Raw genomic sequence first — 25,310 nt, forward strand, 5'->3', positions numbered from 1 at the left:
CTGAGGGAACAGGTGTATGAGGTGTGTGGAGCCCTACCATTTTCCTAGGGTTGGATAAATTTAAGCAGCTATATCGGGCAGGCCATGGTGTGAAACCCCACAATAATGAGTCCCTCTGCCCCTCACCTACTGCTGCACAAAGTATGTCTTATTTGTTGGGGGAAAAAATTCCTGGAAACATAGTTATGTTTACTGTAAATTCCCTGCTTAAGATCCTATGAATAAGGAGTTTTCTTTTATTAACCCTGATGCTATCAACAAGCCATGTTGTTAACAAGTCATATTTTTATAATGGTAATGACTTCTAAAGTGGAAATTACTATAGTTTAAACATACTCTCTTTTATCTTTTATTAAACACCTTTTTTTTTCATTCAACAAGTATTTGCTACGTACTTGCAATATTAGATATCCTGATTCTTTGTATTCTTATATGGAAATTTTTTAATTGTCCATTCTTTTCCTGTCCAAAATCATGAACTAATTAGGATCACTCATGAAGAAAGGACTCTTGCAAATTTGCATTGCCTTTGGAGCAGAGAGAGAAGTTAGAGACAGTCTCTCTGACCATAGTTTTCTGTCTCCTCCAAGAGGGGTGAGGAGTTTCCATTTCCTTGGCAGCTCGGCCAGCGCTGCCCTGAATACAAATTACTCTTTCCATTCAAATGATTACAATTCAGCGTGAATCAGGCCCTTATTTACACTTGGGCATCACTCCTAAAAAGTTTCCCATGAAGGATAAATCCATAGCAAGATTTGATTTATTATTATTATTAATTTGAGAAAGCTCATTACCCTTCAAATTTAATAAGTACCTATATAGAATACCATGATAAGGATCACAAAGAAATTTTAAAAAAATTCCTCCCTTCTAAGAATTTGGAGTTTGTTACGTCTATGTAATTATGACTGTTAGAAAAGAATCCTTTCTTGTCTACTGATCGTGACACTAAATAAAGCACGTGGGCTGAGAGCTCCTGTGATGAAATTAATTATAGCACCTCTGAAAGCTCCTTCCTTTGGCTAGCTTTGCAGCAACTTCTGCAGGCTGGCTTGTTCACTAAAGACCAGACTCCTTTTCCCCGTTTTCCTCTTATATTAATCCTTGGCAACAGAGGAGCTCTTCCTCCAGGCAGACCTCCTGGAATTCCCTTCTTCAGGAGGAGAGAAGCTGGCACCTGGCCCTGCTGAGTGGCTTTCTGGTCACTCTGTTTCTCTCTTCCATGAACTGCTATCTGCTCACTAAGACTCCCAGAGGAGCAGGGCAATAGCCTATCGACTCTATCAACACAGAGCAGGGACTTTTCTAAGGAGGCCCCCCTCCACCCAACCTGAGGATGGGGTGTCAGCCTCTGGACTGTGGCCATCAGGTACCTCATGAACTGTCAGCAGAAGCCCCAAATGGATGCACTGCTGTCCCTGGAAACTAACACACAGTTTTAGAACATGGAAGAAAAGATGATGTCCTATTGCTCTATTTTCACCCAAGAAGAGAAGGGACACAGGCAGAGAAAAAGTATCAGTGGAATGTAATTAATTAATGTAATGTAATCCTGAATGTAGATTAGTTCACACAAGCCACTGGACCTGATCATTGGTAATGAAGACCCTAGAGAAGCTAATTTCTATGAACTGGGCCACCTTTTGCAAGAGTTTGGATGAGAAACTTGAGAAATAAGCCAAGTTGCCAAGAGAGGTGGTGACAGGGTTGCAGGAGGTGAGGTGTATGTGTCTGTGTGGTGACTCTCACCTTTGACCAGGGTGATAAGTCAGATCCCCCAGCCTTCTCTCCAAAGAGCTCACAGAGGCCCAACCTTCTGTGCCCCAGAGTATCCCATGTCTGGCTTTGTAAACAGGAGCCGGGCAGGGAGCCTTCTCACGGGGCTGGAGCTCAATCAAGGTCATTCACGGGCCACTTACTACAAACCCTCTCCTCCCACCCTTGTCCCAGATCCAACTATTGTCTGTTTCCTCTGGGATCTGCTATCTTCTCCTATTGTGCAGTAGGAAGAAGGGGACTCCTTTCAGGAAAAGCCTTGATAGTAGAATTCTTGAGCTAGGAGGGAATTTCAGAGCCACCGGCCACATTCTCTGTATGCTGCCTTCTGATCAAGGATCAAGCCAGCTAAGCCCCGCCAGACCCAGAGGCCCCTCTCAGTGCTCTGAGAGCTCTGGGCAGGGTCAATTTCACAACCTTCCAGCCAATGGTGCCCATTGCTGTCTCCTAAATGTATGAAAATATAGAATGAAGCAGGAAGTGATTTCTCTTAAGGAGAAACATCATCACTTCCATGCTCCTCTTTCCGGAGGCAGAAGATCACGCACTGTGTCCAGCTGAGGTTTAGGATAAATAAAAAGCCCACCTGATGTGTGTGCCATTTGTAACTTACTGGAAGAAGCTGGATCTAGTGGGTGGGAAGGAAGCAGCTTGCCTAATGGAGGGGGGATCTCCTGTCTACCTAACCACCCTCTCTCTTGACAGTTCAGCCCAGGGAACTCATGTATCCATTTTGGCAGAATGACACCAAAACCCCTAAAGTGGACGATGGAAGCTCATCTGAGATTAAGCTAGCCATTCCCGTCTTCTTCTTCGGTGTTCCTTACCGTACTGTCTATGTAAGTGAGAAATGACTTAGCTGTGGCTCTACCGCCCTCCCCACCTTGTTTGTCATTAAGCAAAAGTATTTTAAATACCTTTTTCCAGGGCTCTGGGAATGGAGGATTTATTGGCAGCCCAGATGACGAGTTCTGAGATTTCATGAGCTGATAGGTTTTATGATTAAGGAAGTCAAAGGTATATTTAATGGCTAATGTTCATAGTAGAGGAGTATACAGGGCAATAAATTGCTTTTGTGGGTGATTAAACACCGAAGAGAAGCAGAGGCCCCAATGCCAGGAACATTATTTCTGCCACTAGACAAGATAAAAAGATACTGTGAACCACCAATAGGAGTAATCTCATTTTTCTTTCCCTTCTGGGGGTGTGAAGAGTTTAGGCGTCTGCTCGTTTAGGCATCTGCTCGTCTTAGACTTCCTACCAATTTTGAGCAGAGTTCAAGCAGAGAAGAGGGGTAATCAACTATTATTTACACGTTGTTTGCAGAATCGGCCACCCTCAAAGGGTCTGAGATCCGCCATAGGGTCTCATTGTCAAAGCTGCGTGAAGAAATGATCATTTGCTGTCAGAGCTCTCCTGGGCCCGTGTTCTCAGATTATTTTTTATTTTTTACCATTGGAATTGCTGCTAGTGAGGCTACTGCACATTGACGAAAAGGTTCAGAGCAATCAAACCTGTCTTCATCTTTGGCCTTAAAGAATTGAATGAAGAAAATGAAGATTATATTACATTCCAATTTTTCCTATGTTATGCCCTGGAGGAAGAAATCAAACTCTGAACACCTCTATCTCTGGTCATCTCTGTGGCTGGGACCTCTGTCTTCTCTGCTTTTTATTGATAGCTCAGAGCTGAGTCCCACCAGAAAACAGTTTCCTCTTCCATTACACCACCCATGGTGCTTGGACTTGCAGCTCTAGCACCACCTGGGCACTTGCTAGAAATGTCACTTATCAGGCCCCACCCCAGACCTATGGAATCTGGGAGGCGGGCAGCAATCTGTGTTTTAACTAGCCCTCCAGGGGATCTGATGCCCGCAAAAGTTTGAGAACCACTGCCTTTAACTATAGAAGATAATCACAACACATCTGAGTCATCATAAACTTCCTCTGCTAGTTTGTGTGTTTTAATTACACCATTATTTCCTAGAAAACTCATTGCTCTGGCATCTTGGAATGCCCTTTATGCTCTACTTACTGTATAGCCTCCTCGGTCTGTAACAGGTGATGGCAAGTTTCTGAATATATTGACCTGATTTTGGAGATGAGAGTATTCTCAGGGCTCCCATTCTGGAAGCCTTGGTCTCCTAGACCACTAGCCAAAACACGTGTATTTAGTTAAGCTCCTCTTTCTCCTTCACTGTATTGGGTGGCATGGATTCTGAAAAATTCTTGCTTTTGAAGAAGGAGGGTCCTTAATTTGGGGCAGACTTATTTGAGGGCAAATTGTTCCCTGAGTTTCCAGAGTCATACAGTCTTGCTCAAGATTCTGGTTTGTTCACTGATTGCAGGCAGTAGACTCTCAATGTCTTTGTAGTTAGGTCTCCAGCTTCCTTTTCAAACCACACACCCTTGCTTCCAAAATAGGGTGACGTACCCATGGCTCAGATACTGATAACTAACCTCTGGGATCTGGATCACCATTAATGTCCACAATATTTCTAATTAATATGAACCTAACAATAGAATATTTCTGTATTGAGGAATTGGAAGGATTCCCATTACTGACATTCCTGCTGTTGAAACTGTACAAGCCCTAGAGTTAAATGAGCTTCATGGACCAACTTATTGAGCTGCAGACACAGCAGAGGAAAATTTTTTACAGATCCTGTTTATGAGTATGCATATTGGCTTGTTACTTGCATAAGGTTGAGTAATTTAGTAAGCTTAGTAAGCCATTTACAAATCATGAAGAAATCATTGTAAGATAGTCATTTACATATTCAATGTAAAGCTTTCATGTCTCCATTTTGTGCAGAGATTACACAAAGAAGTCCCCAGACTACAAGAGCTATAATGGAATTGGGCTCATCTGTAGATTATTACTTTGTCCCTTTTCTGGGTACAGAGTGGTTGTGACATCAATAGAATTCCTTTAAATGTCTCAGAGTGGGATGTGGTTCATCTGAGATCTGAGTTTGATGATGGAGTATTTGATCTATCTTTTACTGGCACTCCTCTCTCGTCATATAATAGGAATCAAGGTCTAATACAGAGTTCCTTAATTTTTTAATTTAACTTTTTGCTTCCACATTGGTTTTTTTCTGTCTATTTTGCATCTGTAACTCCAGACCTTTATTGTCCACATAAGCCACTGCCTAACTCAACACATACACACACACACACACACACACATAATCCAGTAGCGTTTGATAAGAATAAACAAAGACAGGATAGAGAACATGAAAATGAGGCTGATTATTTAAGAAATGAAGCTGACTACAAATTGAAAGTGAAAGGAAACTGATGAGTTTGTCCGGAAGCAAACGAACCTCCTAGTTGAGCAATGGAAGCTGCTGTCTGGAGGTTCTAATTCAGTGGTTTAAAAGTTGTTTCCATTCATATGATTAGGTGAACGTCTGTTTTGGTTTATGACTCTGAAAGTGTCACAGTCTTGGATCCACTGTGCAAAACCTCTCCTGTCTTTGTAGGTCAATAACAACGGAGTTGTTTCCTTCAACGTGCTCGTGAGCCAGTTCACACCTGAATCTTTTCCCCTGACGGACGGGAGGGCCTTCATTGCTCCCTTTTGGGCAGATGTGCACAATGGGATTCGAGGCGAGATCTATTACAGAGAGACCATGGACCCTGTCATCTTGAAAAGAGCCACCAAGGACATCAGGAAGTACTTCAAAGACATGGCAACCTTCTCTGCCTCTTGGGTTTTCATTGTGACCTGGGAGGAAGTCACATTTTACGGAGGGAGCAGCACCACGCCTGTAATCATTCATATTTTCCATTTTCCACTTCATATCCTGACATCTAATTCTTATCCATCTTAACTACTCTGAAGGAGCCTAATTGTTAGAGCTGAAGAACGTCAGTTTCCTTGAGTTAACTGAGGAGTCTTGCCAACTCACTTTTTAGGAAACAGAGGGAGCTATCACACCTAACCAGTCTGGTCAGCTGTAATATTTCAGAAGCTGTGTCATCTCTGTCACGAATCATCACAAATGTCTAAAAAGAACCCCTCCTCACTTTCCTTGTAGTGGGTAGCATTTCTGTTTTGCAGGAGAGTGATTGAGGCACTGACACCCCTGATGATTAGGGAACAATCAGGAAACCAAAGGTCCCTTTCTCTTACCAGAGGCACAAAAGCCTTTCTCCATCAGCTAATTTCCTTTTTTTACCCTTTTTTCACAAAACCTGGTAGGAAAAGGAAAATAGGGTGTCAGTTTTGGGCCAAATGATCTGGCTTATTTTATTATGTTATGACCTTTTTTAAAAAAAAAAATTGTGACCAGGGCTAGAATTATTCATCTTTGATGCTAATTGGAGTGGGCAGTTAAAGCGTTTTCATGAATAAAGTTTCAACATCTGCTCAGAAATCCCAAGCGAGCAATCAAATAAAAGTCAAATCAGGAAGATTATCACTGGCATTATTATAGAGATAATCAACTTTCTATATAAAAGGACAGAACAGAGTTTTCAGGAAAGCTTGCCATTTGTTTGGGTGACTTTGGCAATGGAGATCTTTGAAGTAGCAGATGGGTCTTCGATGTATAATTTCCAGTAAGCAAAGACACTCAAAAACCTGCCCTTCGCTTTCTTAGGATTGTTTCCAATTCCATCTGTTTTCCAATTTCCTTGGCGATGAGTCAGTTGTTTAAGGGTGGAACAGAAACTACTGAGTTGAGAGAGAGAGAGAGAGGTGAAAAAGTGCTGTGTTTGCAGTTCGTAGCTGCCAGGCAGTGAGCACCCTGTCTCTTTGCACCTCCTGACTGGAGCATCGAGATGCACTATATCACTAAGATGTCCTGGACCACAGAAAGAAACAAGTTTAAACAAGGGATGCATTGGCTAGAAATAACCTCTAAAGAAGCATACATTTCCCTCTGTCATGTTATGGATTGCTAACAACTTCTCAGGTGATGTTTTATGTCCTCAAGTCTCATACCTTACAGTGTTAGAAGCAGGATGCCAGCGATCAATAAATTTTAGTGTCAGTGAGAGAAAAAAAAGGGAAAAAAATGCCCATCAAATGCTGACCACCTTTTAAAAAAAAAAAAACAACTTCCATTGGCAGTAAAAACAGCAAGATAATTTAGATACTTTCTGGTTTGTACTCTGGAGTAAATTTCTAGACTAGGTGAGGACTCTTTCCATGAGGATGAATAAGGTAACATCTAAGTGCTTTGAGCTCCTGGGAGAGAAAGATGATAAAAATCCTCCAGAGCTGCAGGAGTGTCTATCCATCCTTGTCTTTGAAATCTGACCCCTCTCCTGTTTACCCTTATCCCAGGCCTCCACTTCTTTAGAATAACACATATCAATAGGCCAATTAAACATAGGGCATGAGAGATCTTTTAGAAGTCCAATAGAAAGTCAAGGGGATAGAGACCTGTTTACTTTAAGAAAGGAAAACCGATATTTATTGAGGCTGATCATGAACCCTGGGCTGTATTAGGCTATGTCTGCAAATCATTTAGCCCTGTCTCTGCAAATCATTGACCTGTGGAAGCTCGCCTTCCACTTTAAAGGTGAGGGAACAGGCCCAGAGAGGTTAAGTAACTTCCCCAAGGGTCAAGAAAAGGGATTTGAACCTTATACGAGGCAGAGCAGGATGCAAACCAAGTCTCCTATCTCTGAATCCTAACCTCTTTCCTCTGTTGCCCCCGCTATGTAGCATTAAAAGTCCTCTGAAGTATCATAGGGGCTTCCCTGGTGACTCAGTGGTAAAGCATATGCCTGCCAATGCAGGAGATGCAGGTTCAATCCCTAGGTCAGGAAGATCCCCTGGAGGAGGAAATGTCAACCCACTCCAGTATTCTTGCCTGGAAAATCCCACGGACAGAGGAGCCTGGCAGGCTACAGTCCATGGGGTCACAAAGAGTCGGACATAACTGAAGCGACTTAGCACGAGCACGAAATAGCACAAAAGGGCTTTTCAAGAATTGAAAACATGGTTTTACAAAAACAAATCCAGAGGAGTCTTAAACTCAGGTTGTAGAATGACCTATGTGTGTGTGTTGGCGGGAGGGGTACGTGTGAGAGTAAGTGAGAAGTTGCCTGAGGGTGAGCCAGCTTCTGGAACGTTCTTAAGGATGATTAGTTGGTGATGAGCTGACTTCTGGGGTCAGACATGCGTTGCTTTCAAGACTTGCTTGGATCAAAGATATTTCCAAATTCATTTCAGAAGGAATTCACACCCTGAAGGAGCATCCTGGTCTGAAGGAGGGTTTAGCTTCGGTCCTTGCATGACCTTGATTTTATGCCTGTCTCTTGAACCTGACCCCACAGCGGCCATGAGGCTGACTGCTGGTCCCCCCTGTGCCCCACTTTGCTCTTTTGTTGTGCGAGGCCAGAGAAGGAGGCATATACCTGGGCGGCTCTATCGTAAGCGCCATCGGCCGTGGCAAGCGCAGAGCTCGAGGAGAAAGTTCTTGGTTACAAAAAGCGCTTTTCTTTACTTGCACCTCTTCTCCTTCCCTGGGACTGTCCAGGATAGGAGATTTGGGGCTTCCAAGATCCTCTAGCCCAGTTTGATTACACAGGATAAGGATGTGGGTGTTCCTCGGCGTCTGACAGAATGTTAACCAGGATGGTATCAGGCAGCTGGGAAAATGCTGGGTTTGAACGGGAAAGGTCAAAGCAGTCTCTCCTTTTAACTCTAGTTTTACTTGAATTTCCTGAAAACACGCATCAAGGGGTAGGGATTAGCAAAGGAAAAGAGTAAAGGACAAAGTTTGCTACAGCTTCTTTCTGGAAACTGTTCACAGGGCTGGTTTGAATTTGTATAACATCTCTGTCCTTAAAAGTTGAAAATTAAGGTAGTGTGTAATGATGGTGCACTCGGAGATCAGACTGGGAGCTCTGTCCAGTCCATTTTCTGTTGTTGGATCACTGTGGCATGTCCAGCATTTTGTTTCCTTTAGCCCTCAGTTTTCCTTCTTTAAAAAAAAAAATTGTTTTGGTTGCACTGGGTCTTCATTGCAGCATGCACAGGCTCAGTAATTGTAGCTCCAGGGCTTAGTTGCAATGCGACATGTGGGATCTTAGTTCCTCAACCAGGGACTGAACCCGGGTCCCCTGCCTTGGAAGGTAGATTCTTAGCCACTGGACCACAAGGGAAGTCCCAGCCCTCAGTTTTCTTAGCTTCTGAGGTGTGAATGGGCCAAAAAATTGCCCATCTTAACATTGGTTGAGGTACAGATGGGAGGGGAGCATGGAGATAATTTTGCAGATATAAAGTGATGCATGAATGTTCCATTAAAGGAGCAATTTCTCCCCACAATGTGCTTTTTAAAAAGCACTTTCCAAGCTTCACCTAAGAGAGGGAAGACATCTCACCAAGGTTAGCTGTGTTTTCTAGGAAGCCAGAGAGCACGGCCCACGCCACCACTGGAGTGACACCGACTGGCATTTGTGTGCCCTGTTCCTCCTCCCCCACTCCACCCCACAGTTCTGGGAACAGGTGCTCACAGCCCTCTCCCCGACCTGACGGCTTCCTATAGTTTATTCTCATGCTGCCATCTATAGGTACTCAGGATTATCACACCCTGAGCCAGCCTCAGACTTTCCCTTCTGGTACCATTCAGAGATGTTAAGAGGGGCGCTGAGTCAGCCTCTAGGTAATTCTCAGGCAATTTCTCTTCTGGATGCACAACCCCACATAACTTGCTTTTCCCACTGGAGGCGAGAACATATTCGGAGAGAAGGCAGAGCAAGAGGTGGCCTGGGAGCAGCTCTGGGCAGCTTGGCGGTGGGGCAGAGGGCAGGGTAAAGGAAGCTACTGGGGAGATGATGGGGAATGCGAGTCATGAGACCCCCGTACCCACCCATTCTCATCCTGTAGGTGAATACCTTCCAGGCCGTCCTGGTATCTGATGGCTCCTACACATTCACGCTCTTCAATTATTACGAGATCAACTGGACCACTGGGACCGCGAGTGGTGGTGATCCCCTGACGGGCCTTGGGGGAGTGATGGCGCAGGTAGGTGGTACTCTGGGTCATTCTCCTGTGTGTTTCTGAAGCCCTGCACTCTCTGCCTACACTCTCAGCATCCCCAGGGGGATCTTGCTTTGAATTGGAGAAGCACATCTGGTCCAGCAGGTGGACTGAGGGACTAGTCTCGCCTACCTTGCTATCTTGATCCAGGTGTGGCATGAACTAGTGGGCCTTTGTCACCTGGAATGGTGGCCCCGGGGACTCTGGGAAAAGTTAAAAGTTTGTCTCTTGATTTCAGGTTGTGCTGGGCTCTGAGAACAAGACATTGGACAAGTAAACCAAAAGGGGATGGTGTGTATGCTCAAAAGTCTGCTCTTTCTTCTGTGCTCTAGGCGGGATTTAATGGTGGAAACCTCACCAATTTCTTCAGCCTGCCGGGGTCAAGAACCCCTGATATTGTCAACATCCAAGAGACAACAAATGTCAATGTGCCAGGTCGCTGGGCATTTAAAGTTGACGGGAAGGAAATTGACCCAGCCAATGGCTGCACCTCCAGAGGTAAAGGCATTTCCTCTTCTCTGAGGCAGAGCAGGGTTTGTTTAGTTTAGACTGACAGGCAGGCTTTTAAGCCATGGGGGCGGACTCATTGCTGATGCCTTACTCTTGACACCGCTCGGCTGGATAATGGAGATCAAGGTAATTTTAGCATGCACATTCATCACTCCAGGAGCTGAAGCCTGCACTAGCCATACTGCGATTTCTGAAGTCTTTGCCTGGGGTGTGAACACAGCTCCCCATCGGGAACTACTGCAAAGTTTATGAGGCGCTTGAATGATTTCTCAGCCAGAGGGACAGAAGGGAGCCCTCCTGTTTAACATTATTTTTGTTGTTGTTGTTGTTGCCATTTCCCCCTTTAAATTTTCCTTCTCATCTTTACTCCTGCTCTGCCATATGCACTTTGTAGATCCACGGGAGTGGGCGAGCTTGAAGCCTCGCCAAGTCTCTACGAGAGTAAATCAGTGCTTCCTAGTATGATTAGAAACAAAGGGGGAAAAAATGTCATTGTCTTTAGGGTAGCTTCTCCTAAAATCCTCAAAGCAGTGGCAAAACATTCAGGATTTTAGGGAGAATCAAAGCTGGCTTTACATCTGTGTGAACAAGCTATAAATGAACCTCGGTGGGTTTCCTTTACCTTGGCATCCGAAGTTTGGAGCCTTCTCTGAAATATCAAAACCTCTTTGGATGTGCAAAACAGCCCAGGACTCTCATAGGAACGTCCTGGTTTATAGATTCCTGCTTCTTACATGTCTTAAAGTATTCAGAAAACAGGATTTCTGTTCATATTTATGCTTCTAGAAGTGGAGGCTATAGCAACCAGAATTAGTAAGTCAGCCATCCATCTCTCTACCCATCCACTTACCCACTCACCTATCCACCCAACTATCCATCCATCCATTCAGCCATCCAACCACTACATCTTTCCAAATGAGACGCTAGCCATTCTCTTAGGTGCTGAAGATGAAGTTGCTCTGGACTCCTCTGACCCTACAGTAGAGAAGACAGCTGTGGGCTTGGTGATGAAACAGTGCAAAACCTATCACAAGAGATGCAGGTGCAGGGTACTGTGTAAACACAGATGATCCAGGGAAATGCATCCAGATGCATAAGAAAGTTACAGTTTGGGATGGAGCTTTCAGGAGGTCTCTTTCTGTCCTTCCATTGAAAGCATGGTCTGGGGACCTGTATGTCTCTGCAGCCCTGGGAGCTTCAATTTGTGTAATAATCAGAAGAGCTATAGCCACCTTCCCTGGTAGCTCAGCTGGTAAAGAATCTTCCTGCAATGCAGGAGTCAGTCAGTCAGTTCAGTCGCTCAGTCGTGTCCGACTCTTTGTGACCCCATGAATCACAGCACGCCAGGCCTCGCTGTCCATCACCAACTCCCAGAGTTTACTCAAACTCATGTCCATCAAGTTGGTGATGCCATCCACCCATCTCATCCTCTGTCGTCCCCTTCTCCTTCTGCCCCCAATCCCTCCCAGCATCAGAGTCTTTTCCAATGAGTTAACAATTCACATGAGGTGGCCAAAGTATTGGAGTTTCAGCTTCAGCATCAGTCCTTCCAATGAACACCCAGGACTGATCTCCTTTAGGATGGACTGGTTGGACCTCCTTACAGTCCAAGGGACTCTCAGAGTCTTCTCCAACACCACAGTTCAAAAGCACCAATTCTTTGGTGCTCAGCTTTCTTCACAGTCCCACTCTCACATCCATACATGACCACAGGAAAAACCACAGCCTTGACTAGATGGACCTTTGTTGGCAAAGTAATGTCTCTGCTTTTTAATATGCTACCTAGACTGGTCATAACTTTCCTTCCAAGGAGTAAGCATCTTTTAATTTCATGGCTGCAGTCACCATCTGCAGTGATTTTGGAGCCCCCAAAAATAAAGTCTGACACTGTTTCCACTGTTTCTCCATCTATTTCCCAAGAAACCCCAGTTCAATTCCTGGGTTGGGAAGATCCACTGGAGAAGGCATAGGCTACCCACTCCAGTGTTCTTGGGCTTCCCTGTAGCTCTGATGACAAAGAATCCTCCTGCGATGCGGGAGACCTCGGTTCGATCCCTGGGTTGGTAGGTTCCCCTGGAGAAGGGAACAGCTACCCACTCCAGGATTCTGGCCTGGAGAATCCAGGGACTGTGTCGTCCGTGGGGTCGCAAAGTGTCAGACACGACTGAGTGACCTGCACTTGCGCTTTCATTTTCACGTGGCCTGAAACGCCCACACCCTCTGCCCGCCTCCCCTACACTGCAGTCACACTTATCAAACCTCTGCCTTTGCTCTGAGGGAAGGTCGTTGGTGAAAGTGGCCTGCCTGGGCATCCTTGCCTCTGTGGACGCCGTCAAGTCCTCCACGTTCTGAATAGCCAATAATGCTTAGAGCTAAGCCAGTATTAAACTGGACAGAAAAGAACCTAGCTCCAAAGCCCACCAGGATTTCAAAGACTGTGCTGTCCTCCCTTACACAGTGTAAACACAGCTTCATCTGAGGCCTGAGAAAGACACCAAACCACTGCCCCATTCTCTCTCTCTAGCCTTTGTGGCCTGGGCTGGGGACCTACCCAATGCCGCTCCCGTTTGTCCAAGTGTCATAGAGATGACTGGCTGTGGCCATGCTACCTAAGGGCCTGGTGGCAGCCTCTCCTCGGGTCCCGGGAGTGAAATGCTGTGATAATGGAAAACTACAGACTCACAGAGCTGTGGGGTTGGCCAGATGCCAGCCATGCACAAAGTCCTCACTTTGACTTCATTCTTTCTCCCACTGAGTGATGGCTGTGGGTTTCATCTACAGGACAAATCCAATCTCCTTATACAGACTGCTGTGCATTTTAATGTGCCACTGGACATATATCAATCTGATGAGATGGGGATTTGGCCTGGGTGATAACAGGGGAAGTGTTGCATAGAGCGGGTTTATTATATCATCATTTTGCAAACAAAATTATCTCAGAGAGTCTACCTTTTGGGCCAAACCTCCTCTATTCAAAGGCATTTACCCCTCATTTATTGGAAGGCTGAGAAAGCAGAAACTGGAAATTATGCCGAGTGGAGGCTGTTACAATATATGCAGCCTGGGTTAGTGCCAAAGAGCACTGAGGTTGGAAGGGCCTGTTTTCAAGGCTGATGCATATGACCTACTGGGAATGTGAATACGTCTATTATGTCATTCAGGGGCCCTGTTCCCAACAGGTATGAAACAGAACTGCCCGCTGAGACCTAATTGTTCCTGTTGGGCAGATACTGAAAGGACTGTCACCAGGGCAGGCCTGCCCTCTGCCTTGGCTCACCTGGCAGCCTTGTGCTCTGCATTAGGTATTCGGGGTTTTTTTAATAAATTTATTTATTTATTTATTTATTTTGGACAGAGCCAGGTCTCAGTTGCAGAATGTGGGATCTTTCATTGTAGTTTACGACCTTCTGTCTAGTTGAGCTGCCCAGGCTCAGTTGCTCTGTGGCATGTGGGATCTTCATTCACCAACCAGGGGTTGAACCCATATCCCCTGCATTTGAAGATGGATTCTTAACCACTGACCCACCAGTGAAGTCCCTAGGTATTCAGTTTTATAAAAATTTGAAAAACCTTTTCCAACTACAGTTTCAAGCTATAGTTATTCCTGACGTATGATCTTGTTTACACTTAACATTGCATCTTTGATATTTTCCTTTTCAGACATTCTCAGTGTACAGATGTTTCTACCTTATCAAGCTGGGCCAGTGTTTTCTAGTGTCTCTGTTCCCCAGGAGGCAGAGATGAGAACATAGTCTTGTCCACTTTCTGCAGGGTGGAGGACTGAGACAGGAGGAAGTTAGGGCGGCGGTCTTGGCAGTGGATGGCAGACTTGTGGCCACTGCTTGGTTCTCTTGACTCTGACCCCTGACCAAGGACTGGATCACAACCCCCAGCCCAGTTCCCATGTCCACTGAAGGTTGCTATGAAGAGCTAGCAGATTTCAAGGGTTTTGGTGGGGGGAAATCATTCATTTAGGGAAACAGTTTTAAAGACTAAGCACCTTCCAAATAAAGAGAAGTAAGTATTTTAAAAATTAGCACTTCCCAGTTGTGTCAGGATGGGAAGTATATGGAAACTCTCAGTACTTTGCACTCAATTTTTCTGTGAACTTAAAACTGCTCTAAAAATAAAGTTTATTAATTTTTTAAAAAAAACTAGAAAAAAACTTAGCACATTGCTTAGAACCATTCCCCTCCCCACCTCATTCTCCTCCTGACCCAGATTTTGTCAAGAAATTCTGTCCAGTGGATAAAGAGTGAGGAGGGCTAGACTTACACAGGGCCTGGGGTGGGTCAGGAAGATCTTCTAGAGAAGGAATGGCAACCCACTCCAGTCTTGGAAATCCCGTGGACAGAGGAGCCTGGTGGGCTGTGGTCCATGGGTTGTAAAGAGAGGTACATGACCGAGTATGGAGCAAAAAGCAGAGGTAACTCATGGAGGTGTACGTCCTGCGTGAGTAGTGTCTGCAGGATTTGTGAGCCCACGATGGTGCCAAGTCAGAGATCAGCCTTTTCCAACATCTTCTCAGGGAGCCTGGGATTTAATTTTGTGGGTCTGACTCCTGATTCTTTTCTGGCACCTACTTGTTACCGAAAGGTATGTATATGTGTGTCTGGCTGCTCACTGCTCAAAAGCCAATAGACAGGCCAGGTGGGTAGAAAGAAAAGTTTGCTTTATTTCAGAGGCCAGCAACTGGGGGGAGGGGGGAGGATGGTAGACATCTGTCCAAAGACTGATACCCCCCTCCTCCCTGCTGCCGACAAGCAGGGGGTGAGAGCTCTTAATGACAGAGTCGGTCGTGGGCCGGGGGAGGGGGTCAGTTCTTGGAACTGTCACAACTCATGTCCTGGTACAATCTGGTCATCATATAGTTAACTTTTCCACCTGCTGTTTTAGTATCTATAAGAAAACTCACAGGATATGACTCAGAATATTATCTATAGCCCTTGAGAAAGAACTAAAGGTCTTTGATTATGCTTAATGACTACATTATTATTACTTAGTCTCCTTTGACTGTTTTCCTTTGTTTCCACATTTCTCACTTCTCTGATTAAACTCATTGTTTGACTGCAGTTTTCTACAGACAAAAGGCAGGCAGAGGACGTGGGGTGTGGGTGGGCAAGGACCATAGGGTTCTGCTCCATTTCATACTGGTGGGCCAGAAATTGTGTTCTTAGGGTTATGCACCCAAGGGAAGCAACACATTGGCAAATGAACCAACAGTGTTGCCGAGTTACCTGAGGGGGCTTCTTTCTGAATACCCTTCCTCTTGATGTCAAAAGGAAGGCGAGGGCAGCTGTGTGTCCTGGCCTTTCCCGTGGAGCAAAGCAACGTGTCTTTCCTTGAACGGGAGTGAGCTCACCAGCGGCGGAGACAGTGTTGCCAAGAGCTTAGGCTGGATTCACACACATTTGGCTTGGAATCCCAGCTTCGCCATTGAGTTGCTAAGCGACTGAGATGAATCGTCTAACAACTCTTCAGCCTCAGTTTCCTCACTTGACAACAGAAGGCAGCACTTCGTATCTAACAGGGGTTTCTGTTGTGGGTTAAATGGTATGAGGCAAGTAAAGCTTTTAGCCCGATGCCCGGCACAGAAGGTAAATGCTCAATAAATGTTAGCTCTGCTGTCCTTCCTCCCCAGGACAGTTCCTTCGGCGAGGGGAGGTGTTCTGGGATGACCTGAACTGCACCATCAAGTGCCGCTGTCTGGATTTCAACAACGAGATCTACTGCCAGGATGCCTCCTGCAGCCCCTACGAGCTGTGTGAACCCAAAGGCAGATTCTTCTACTGCAGCCCGGTGGAGACCAGCACGTGTGTGGTGTTCGGGGAGCCGCACTACCACACGTTTGATGGCTTCCTCTTCCACTTTCAAGGCTCTTGTGCCTACCTATTGGCCCGACAGTGTTTGCAGACTTCCAGTCTCCCCTTCTTCAGCGTGGAGGCCAAGAATGAGCACCGGGGGGGCTCAGCCGTCTCCTGGGTGAAGGAGCTCTCGGTGGAGGTGAATGGTTACAAGATTCTGATCCCCAAAGGAAGCTATGGAAAAGTCAAGGTGAGACCCTCTCCATCCTCCATGGGGTGATGGGGAAGCTGGAGATGCTTCATCCTGGGGAAGACCTTCCCAGATCTACTAGTTCTGCTGTTTGCTGTTGGTACCAGAGACTTGCATGGCTCTTCCTGCCTTGCAAATGCCTTGTAAAATTGTTCATGAGGCTAAAGTCTGTTTGTGCAAGAGCTAAGCTTTCTCTTTGACACATCTATCTGCTGGGTATCTTAATGTACATTTAGGTTCTTAGTTCCCTCATACACACACACACACACACACACACACACACACACACACACGCACATGTACACCCAAGCTCAGAAGTAACTGGGAACAGAGGTAAATTTAGTTTCTCATAGACCTAGCTTGAAACAGTGGTAGCCACATGGCCATGCCCTGGAGTTAATGTAAACACAACATACAAACCCATAATTCACTAGTCTTTGATTAATAATCCTCACCCCACCCACTCATTCTGTTTGCCAAAGAGCTGTGGCTTCATTCTCAGAGAAACCCCTAAATTGATTGATGTGTCCATAAGCACTGTCTGTCCAGGCAGCTAGAGTGGGCTGGGTGACTTCTTTAGTGAAACCTGGATGGAAAGTTACAGTAATTGCCCGAATGCTCCTTTAACACAACCCCCCCCCCCCCGCCCCCCGACTCCTGCTTGTAATGTGAGAGAACATGGATCTCTATGATTTGGTTTGGTTCGGTTTGGTTCGTTTAACCTATGCAAATGATTCTCGTCCCCATCCACCTGGATATCAGGATAGGGCACTGACAAAAAAGAGAGAAAAAAAGCCACTAGCAATTACTCAATTTGTGGAGGCCCCGGTTTTCATGATGTTAATGAAGACCCTGTGGCAGCCGTGCATTTATTCAAGCAGTAATAAACAGGACCACAAGGGGCTGATTGCTGCAACCCCATGGAGTCCTTAATCCCCAAGCACGAGGTCATCACAGAGATTACAAACCAGAACAGATGCCAACACAGGGAGGTCTTTCTTTTTATTTTAAAATACGTTTTGTAGTTTTAATTGGTGCAGTGTGGCCAACAAAAGGCAGGACCGAGGAACCAATTTCACTTTTTCTGGCTCTGCCCTTCCTAGGTCTGTGCAGCGTATCAGTGTCATAATTAGAAAAGTGGGCTATTACTGTGGTTGAAATGCCAATTTGCTTGTTATTTGGTTAGTCTCCCTAGAGACAGGTCTGTAAATCAAATCAAAGGTAAGAATTCAGCTGTGGAAGTTTGGAATTTTTCCCTTTTAAATTTCTCTTGTGCTGTCGAGCAGGACATTTGTCCTTGCGGATAGATGCTAACATTTCCAGCTAGAAAAATGCTCACTAGCTCTCCCTTACCCCCTTGTCTTGTGGGGATCATGTGTACAATATCTGTAGTTGAAAAAGAAAGCTTCATGCTTTATTCCTATTTTCCATTTTGATTAAAAATTCTTTTCCCCTCACAGTCAGACTCTTTTTTTTTTAAGAAGGAAAGGGGCACCGCCAGTGCTTTCGGGCCCAGCAGCTCTGCTAATTTTGCGTGGCTGTCTTCCATCGTCCGAGCGGAGGGCACGGATTCCTCAATTTTCTGTAGCGACAGGGAGGTGTGGATGTGAATGTAAATGTTTCAGAAAGAAAAGGTTATGTGATTCCAACTGCAAGCGAACAATGGCTCCCTTTTCCTTTTGCCAAATGGCTTCCAAGTGTCTCTGAATACACCTGCTCTGCCGGGGGAGGGCGGCTCTGTGGATGGCAGAGCCCCCACCCAGGGTGACGTGGGGACAGGCGAGGAGGGGGTGTGAGGCAAGAAGGAGCCTGATTTGCCTGCGAGGCAGCCGACTTCCAGGCATGCCAGGCCGGCAAACAGATCTTAGGAACGGATCGCCTTTCTCCGTATGCTGGGGTTAGGAACTGGGTTCTGAATATGCATTTTCCCCCTTGGAAATGTTCTTAAGTGACAAAATAAACAATTTAGGATTGTATATGTTAATAGGGGGGAAAAAAACACAAAAAAAACCCAGCTGCTGTTGCTGCTGCTGCTAAGTTGCTTCAGTTGTGTCCGACTGTGAGACCCAATAGACGGCTGCCCACCAGGCTTCCCCGTCCCTGGGATTCTCCAAGCAAGAACACTGGAGTGGGTTGCCATTTCCTTCTCCAATGCATGAAAGTGAAAAGTGAAAGTGAAGTCGCTTAGTCGTGTCCAACTCTTAGCGACCCCATGGACTGCAGCCTACCAGGCCCCTCTGTCCATGGGATTTTCCAGGCAAGATTCCTGGAGTGGGAAAAGCCCAGCTAGCACCCATATATAGAAAATGTCTCCTTCTAGCTAATACTTATCAGTTTTCATCTTTTTCCCTCGGATAAAACTGCGTAGTTTAGGGTGCCTCAGGGAAAAGAGGGCCAATGCCAAATAGCTCAAAGAGATCAGACTCTGAGGTCAGATCTACTCAAGCCCTGTGCCACCACGCCAGTTGAGAGGCCTCTTTGAACCTCACTATGTCCATCTATAAAATGGGGTCATTGTGTTGTGTCTGGAAGGGAGGGCTCTTGGCTGTAGTTTGGACTTGACTCCCTCTATTTAGCCCCAGACAGAAGCAGCAGGAAACGGTGGAAAGTGGGAGGGTCCTGTCACCCGCAAATTATGCAAGCCTCGAACCTCAGTTTCTCCATCTGCAAAGTGGGGAGATTATAAAGACCTTATTAGATTTTTCTGAGGATGAAACAGGACAGCCACATGTGTGACAGCTGGTACAGAGCCTGGCAAACAGTAGGCAATATACACTCAATATACACTTGTTCCCATGCTGCCATTCCCACTAAAATTTTTTCTCATTCTAAGACCTGTCCTATGATGCTACTTCTCACTCCTCTTCTGGGAGAAATATCGTTCTGGGGGAGGGTTGCCTGGAACACAGGGAGAGGAGAAGACACAAACAGGGAGACTCATCAACATCAGCTCATCGGAAGCTGAGGACTGGGACACCAGGAATGAAATAAGAAGCCATGTGATGGTAAGAGTCCCCAGAGCTCCTACCCCAAGCTCTTTGGGGTACAGCACAGGACTCTAACATGTGGTTGAAACTGAGACAAGTATGAGAGAGGAAGCAGGCACAATGACCACTGTGTCAGGAAAAATACCTTGGGCAACAATAATGGTCAGCATAGGGACACAGGTGTTCTGAGTGGGACAAGATCAGCTGCAGAGAAAGCAGGGGCCAGTAGCAACATCCAGGCACAGTCCCCGCTCTGTGGCTTCTGCTCTGAGATGCAACAACAGTCCTTTTTTTAGCAGGAGCTGAGTGAGAGGAGAGGAGGACATTCAGCGAGGGAGGTATTTGGCATTTACAATTATACCACCTTGGAGGAGATGTCCCTCCCTACATCTCAGCACAGAACAATACACAATAATCACCCAGCACTCTTGCTGGCTGACCTCCCTTAGAGCGTGGCTCTTCTCATCTTTGCAGGCTAACTTGCTACCTGGGAGATAGGGATGAATCAGTCAACTCTAGGGGATTTTTTTTCCTAATTCTAACTCTCATCGGATAACTTTCATCTCAAGCCTGTTTTTCTTTTTTTGGTCCCCTCCCCCCATTAAATCTTACTAATCTCTGAGGACAGAGAATTGCAATTGGCATTGGTGTGGTAAACCTTGGGAGCAACGCTCAGTCAGTTTGTTGTCTCAAATCCTAGACAACCCAGAGAGTAGCGGCAATGGTGGCACTAAAGACCCTGATGTTTCCATGTGCCAGAAAGCAGGACAGGTCAGGGCAGCCTGGACAAGCAGTTACAGTCAGCCCACCCAGGACTGCTCTAGGACTAACCATCTATTCCAGCCCTCAGAAAGTGATGTCCAGAGGTGCCAGGCAGGGCAAGTGTGAGAAAGAAGAAAACAAACTCTATTGAAGGCTTATCAAGCCACTTACTCATGGGATTCACCCTTGATTCTTTGCCCATTTTTCACCCACCCCACACACACACCCTGCAAAAAGCCCCAGGCCCTGTGGAGTATCCTCTACCAGCTGGCCCTTCTCCACGTCTGTGGGCAGGTCAGGCCTTGCCCTCCATTGCCCCCAGCCTCCAACACCAGTTACCTGCCTGATTTCTCTGTTTTTAATCTCCACTTGGGCTTCCCACGTGGCTCAATAGTAAAGAATCCACCTCTAAGAGATGTGGGTTCAATCCCTGGGTTGGGAAGATCCCCTGGAGAAGGAAATGGCAACCCACTCCAGTATTCTTGCCTGGAAAATTCCATGGACAGAGGAGCCTGGTGGGCTACAGTCCACAGGGTCGCAAAGAGTAGGACTCAACTGAGCGACTGAGCAAGCACGCCATCTCTACCTACTTCCATACATCTTTCCCACTGGCCAGAATGGACTTCCTCAAACACAAGTCTGACCATGTCATTCCCTTGCTTAAAACTTTTCAGAGCTCTTGCTATCGAAGAGAAATCCAAGTTGTTTTTTGTTTTAGTGGGGTTTCATTTTGTCCTAAAAACAGACTTTTTTCTGAGATCTGTTCCCAACACAGAAGCCAAAGCAATTCTCCCAAAACGGAAGTCAGATCTTGTCCATCTTTTGCTCTGCGTGCCCTCTCGGCTTCCCTCAGAGTCACCACCAGAGTCTTTACAATGGCCAACAAGGCCCTGCCTGTTCTGGCTGCCCTTATCTCTGTGACCTCACTGACCATGCCCTCTGCTGGCTCTTCACTCCGGCCACATGGCCCATGTGCCCCCAGTGTGCCCAGCACGCTCCACCCCAGGGCCTCGCTGTAGTCTCTGCCCAAGCCACTCTCACCCCAGGCAATGGCATGGATTCCTCCTCATCTCAAAGGTCTCCTTCCCCGTGGGGCCTTCCCTGGCCCTATTTAAAATTGCAAACTCTCTAGCACTTTGGACCCACATTCCCAGCTTTATTTTCCTGCAGAACAGTTTCCTGGTGTTGTTACCTATTTTCTTTATTGGTTTTGTTTATTGTTGGTCTGCTGAAGGGAAACAGATGTTTCAAGAAGCACATTTTTGTCCCCAACTCTTAGAACAGAGCTGGACACACAGAAAGGGCTACGTTGTTGACATCTGTTGAATGAATGGACCCTGCTTGTGTCTCCACCTTCGTCTCCAGCCACCCCTTCCCTCTGCAGTCCAGCAACACCCGATGACTATCCTCATATTCATATAGCTCTATCTAACCGTGCAACTTCATTCTCTTGTCCTGGAATTCTCTGACCCCTACTCTTCCTTCAGCCACTTCTGCTGATCTCGGAAGACTCAGGTCAGACTTGATTGCCCCTAAAAAGCTGATACGAATGCCCCCTCCCCAGGCTGGAACAGTGGTCAGGTACCTTTCTCCCACTGGATCACTGCATCACCTATGAATGCATATTTTAACTGGTACATTGATATTTGTGTCTCTCTTCCTCAGTAGACCAAGAATTCATCAGGGGCAGGGACAATTACTTTTTTTTAAAATTCTTTTTCTCAACACCTAACATAGTGCTTGGTACCTAGTAGGTATTCAAAGTTGTTGTTGTGAATGATGACGTGACAAAGTCCTGGTATCAGGAAGTGACAGGGTGAAATACTCAGAGAATAACACCAAGGCAGCCTCAAAGCTTGATGGTGTGGGATGGTTTATAGTGCCCCTGCCTGCTGGGAGGAGTGTCCAGGGGTGCCAAGGGCAGCTCGGGAATCATGGAAAGTATGTGACTTGAGCTGAGACTTAAAGAATGGATTTCGAGGAGAAAAGAGGAAAAGCCAGGTAACTAGTCTTTTGAGAAAAGACTTGAAGCTGGCCTGAGAGCCAGGCTTCCCAGGGGGTGCAGTGGTAAAGAATCTGCCTGCCCATGCAGGAGATACAGGAGACGTGGGTTTGATCCCTGGGTCTGGAAGATCCCCTGGAGGAGGAAATGGCAACCCACTCCAGTATTCTTGCCTGGAAAATCCCATGGACAGAGGAGCCTGGTGGGCTAGAGTCCACAGGGTTGCGAAGAGTTGGACGTGACTGAGCATGCACACATGCCTTGAGAGCCAGGCAGGAAGTGTTGACCACCACCTGGTCCCCAGAGGGGTCTAGAGTGGCACTAAGCAATGCATATCTGTCACAACTCAATGCCAGCCTGCTCTCAAGGGTCCCGGGGGCCTCTGCCTTCCTGGAAGGCAAGCCCCGCCCTCCGGTGCCTGAGCAGCTTTAGGGCCACGCACTCTGGGTCACTGAGTTGCTCCTCCTACTTTTCCTGACCTCGGCTGGACCCGCTACCCTGGCCTCTGCTCACCTGCCTTTTCACTATTGCTGTTGTTGGCAGGTTAATGACCTAGTGGCTTCTTTGCCCGTCACCTTAGAATTGGGGGCGGTGAAAATCTACCAGAGTGGCATGTCTACTGCCGTGGAAACGGATTTTGGGCTCTTAGTGACATTTGACGGCCAGCACTACGCCTCCATCTCCATCCCAGGCTCCTACATCAATTCCACGTGCGGACTCTGCGGGAACTACAACAAAAACCCTCTGGATGACTTCCTGCGCCCTGACGGCAGGCCGGCCATGTCAGTCCTCGACCTGGGAGAGAGCTGGCGGGTCTACCACACGGAGTGGAAGTGCGACTCGGGCTGCGTGGACAACTGCACTCAGTGTGACACGGCCACCGAGGCCCTCTACTTCGGTCCCGACTACTGTGGCTTCCTCAACAGGACGGACGGTCCCCTGTGGGAGTGTGGCACTGTTATGGACCCCACAGCCTTCATGCACAGCTGCGTGTATGACTTGTGCAGTGTGAGGGACAACGGGACCCTCCTGTGTCAGGCCATCCAGGCCTATGCCCTTGTGTGCCAAGGCTTGGGCATTCCGATTGGAGACTGGCGCATCCAGACTGGGTGTGGTAAGCTGGCATCCCGTCCACACGGAAAGCCGCTCGTATGCAGGGGGGCTGGGAGAGGGTTTCCAGGCTCCTCAGAGAGCTCCCTGTTAAGACACATTACCTGAGGGTCAGGGTGAGGTTGAAGTATCACAAATGATAAAGAATGAACTATAAAAGGATCTTGACCTTTCTCCCCAGCCAAAATGGTGATCAGAAAACAAGAAACCACTAACGAGCATCTGTGGTCTGGAGACATGGAATGTGTGGCCAGAGTAGGGCCATTAACAGTGGTGGCCAAGCCAAGGTTGAGGGGGGTGGTCCAAGCTGGAGGTGTCTATCTCTGAGGCCATTGCGGAAATGTGGACGCTGGCCTGGGGAATCAAGACCAGATTTTGGGAAAAGTATTCACCATCCAGATATTTATATAGAACCCATGGCATTTTTGTCCTTGGGTCTTTCTTCTTCACTTGCAGTCCCTCCAGGTTCTATGACTCCTGCTTTGGAGCATTTCAGCTGGTCAGAGAAGGGGCAGTAGACAGGGCAGGTAGAGGCTTTCTAAAATGCTGGGTGGTGAGGAAAAGCCCAAGTAGTGTGGGAAACCCACCTGTCCCCTTGGAATTACACTTTTGGATTGAGTGTTTGGAACCATGTAGCTGTTTTATGGTTTCCTCCTATGCAACTTTCTCTCCATAACTATTCTTCCTAGTAATGTAAATGTTAAAAACCAGCAAACAGAAAAGCCAAATCACCTGTTGGAATTTTGTTTCTTTCCTGGTCTTTGGTTTTCTCCACAAGAGTAAACAGAAAATTATACCCCATGCATTTGAGAGCGCAGTGGAGGTGAGATTTTTAAAGTTTCTTTCAGTTCCAAGGCCAGAGGGCAATTTTTTTCCTATCAGTTTAAATTAGCTTCATAGAAATTAATATGCATCAGAATCAATTCTTTCAGAATTAATCAAGCTATTAAAAGACAATATATTTTTGTTTTTTATTTTTTTGCTGTGGGGACTGGCCAGCCTCTATCACGCCTGAAATATCCAAATACTGATTCAAGCTACGACTGACTGTGACTTCTCTTTAATCCTTGTATAATCTAAGAGCATCCAGTTGCCTAAATTTTTGCCTATCATGGCTAATTTTTTCTAGTGGTACTGCTTTCCTACCCTCCACATTACTCTCTCTCTTTCACTTCAGTGGGATGAATTAGATTTAATTCAGAGAACTAGTCTACCAGGCTCTTGAGCACCCGCCTGTAGGATTCAACCAGACCCAAACCAGACTCAGATGTTTTTAAAATAAGAACCGAATGCTTCCAAGGCAAAAAGGGGCTTTGGAAGGCATCTAGTTCCAATCCAGTCTTCTGGGGGAACGGGCACACAGGTTCTTTTCAGATAGCCAAGGTTCTTTCTTATTTTTCAAATCCCAGAGAATTCATTTTCCGTCTCCTTTGGTCCCTGTTCGAAAATTCACTTTTTCAAATTCCTCCTCTAAGAGTTACCTTTTTCATTTCTCCTGCAAGTTGGATGTATTTCCTTCTAAGAATGGGGCATGCTCTTTAAAATCAGACCAACTTATATGCCCATCAGGTGAATATCTTAAACCATCTCCCTGGTTGTAGATCACTCAATACTAAACCTGTATTGAATAATTGGTGAAATCTAGTTAGGATAGTAACCTGAAGTTTTCTTCCAGTCTTTCTTCCATCTTTCTTCCAAGATGATCAAATGAGGTTCTAACCCTTCTCGCTGCTCAGTAGTTATTACCAAAGGATTTGAGCTCCTCACTATAGACACAATCTCAGTCTCCCTTCCCCCAGCCAGTGCCGGCTAGACTCTCCTCCAGGAACCAACTGGTCCAGAAGGGGCGTTCTTCCTCCAGGCAACCCCCCTCGCCCCCCACCCTCCGGTTAGCCCCCGGGTCATTCACCTTGTCACACTCTCTCCTCTCCCCTACGTCAGTGTCCACCGTGCAGTGCCCGAGCTTCAGCCACTACTCCGTGTGCACCAGCAGCTGCCCAGACACGTGCTCGGATCTGACGGCCTCGCAGAACTGCGTCACGCCCTGCACGGAGGGCTGCGAATGCAACGAAGGCTTTGTCCTCAGCACCAGCCAGTGCGTCCCG

General features: G+C 46.5%; 1 protein-coding gene across 1 annotated transcript in view; it reads left to right on the top strand.

The window, feature by feature from the left end:
* The window catches only part of TECTA (tectorin alpha), an 82,989-nt gene that overhangs the window by 761 nt on the left and 56,918 nt on the right, over window positions 1-25,310 (top strand). Inside the window, 7 exon segments of the mRNA XM_010830495.1 lie at window positions 2,482-2,615; window positions 5,264-5,551; window positions 9,628-9,765; window positions 10,113-10,278; window positions 15,932-16,344; window positions 22,639-23,209; window positions 25,147-25,309. Coding sequence (XP_010828797.1) covers window positions 2,482-2,615; window positions 5,264-5,551; window positions 9,628-9,765; window positions 10,113-10,278; window positions 15,932-16,344; window positions 22,639-23,209; window positions 25,147-25,309 — 1,873 coding nt within the window.

Source organism: Bison bison, unplaced genomic scaffold (assembly GCF_000754665.1).
Source record: "Bison bison bison isolate TAMUID 2011002044 unplaced genomic scaffold, Bison_UMD1.0 scf7180017864518, whole genome shotgun sequence".
Lineage (NCBI taxonomy): Eukaryota > Metazoa > Chordata > Mammalia > Artiodactyla > Bovidae > Bison > Bison bison.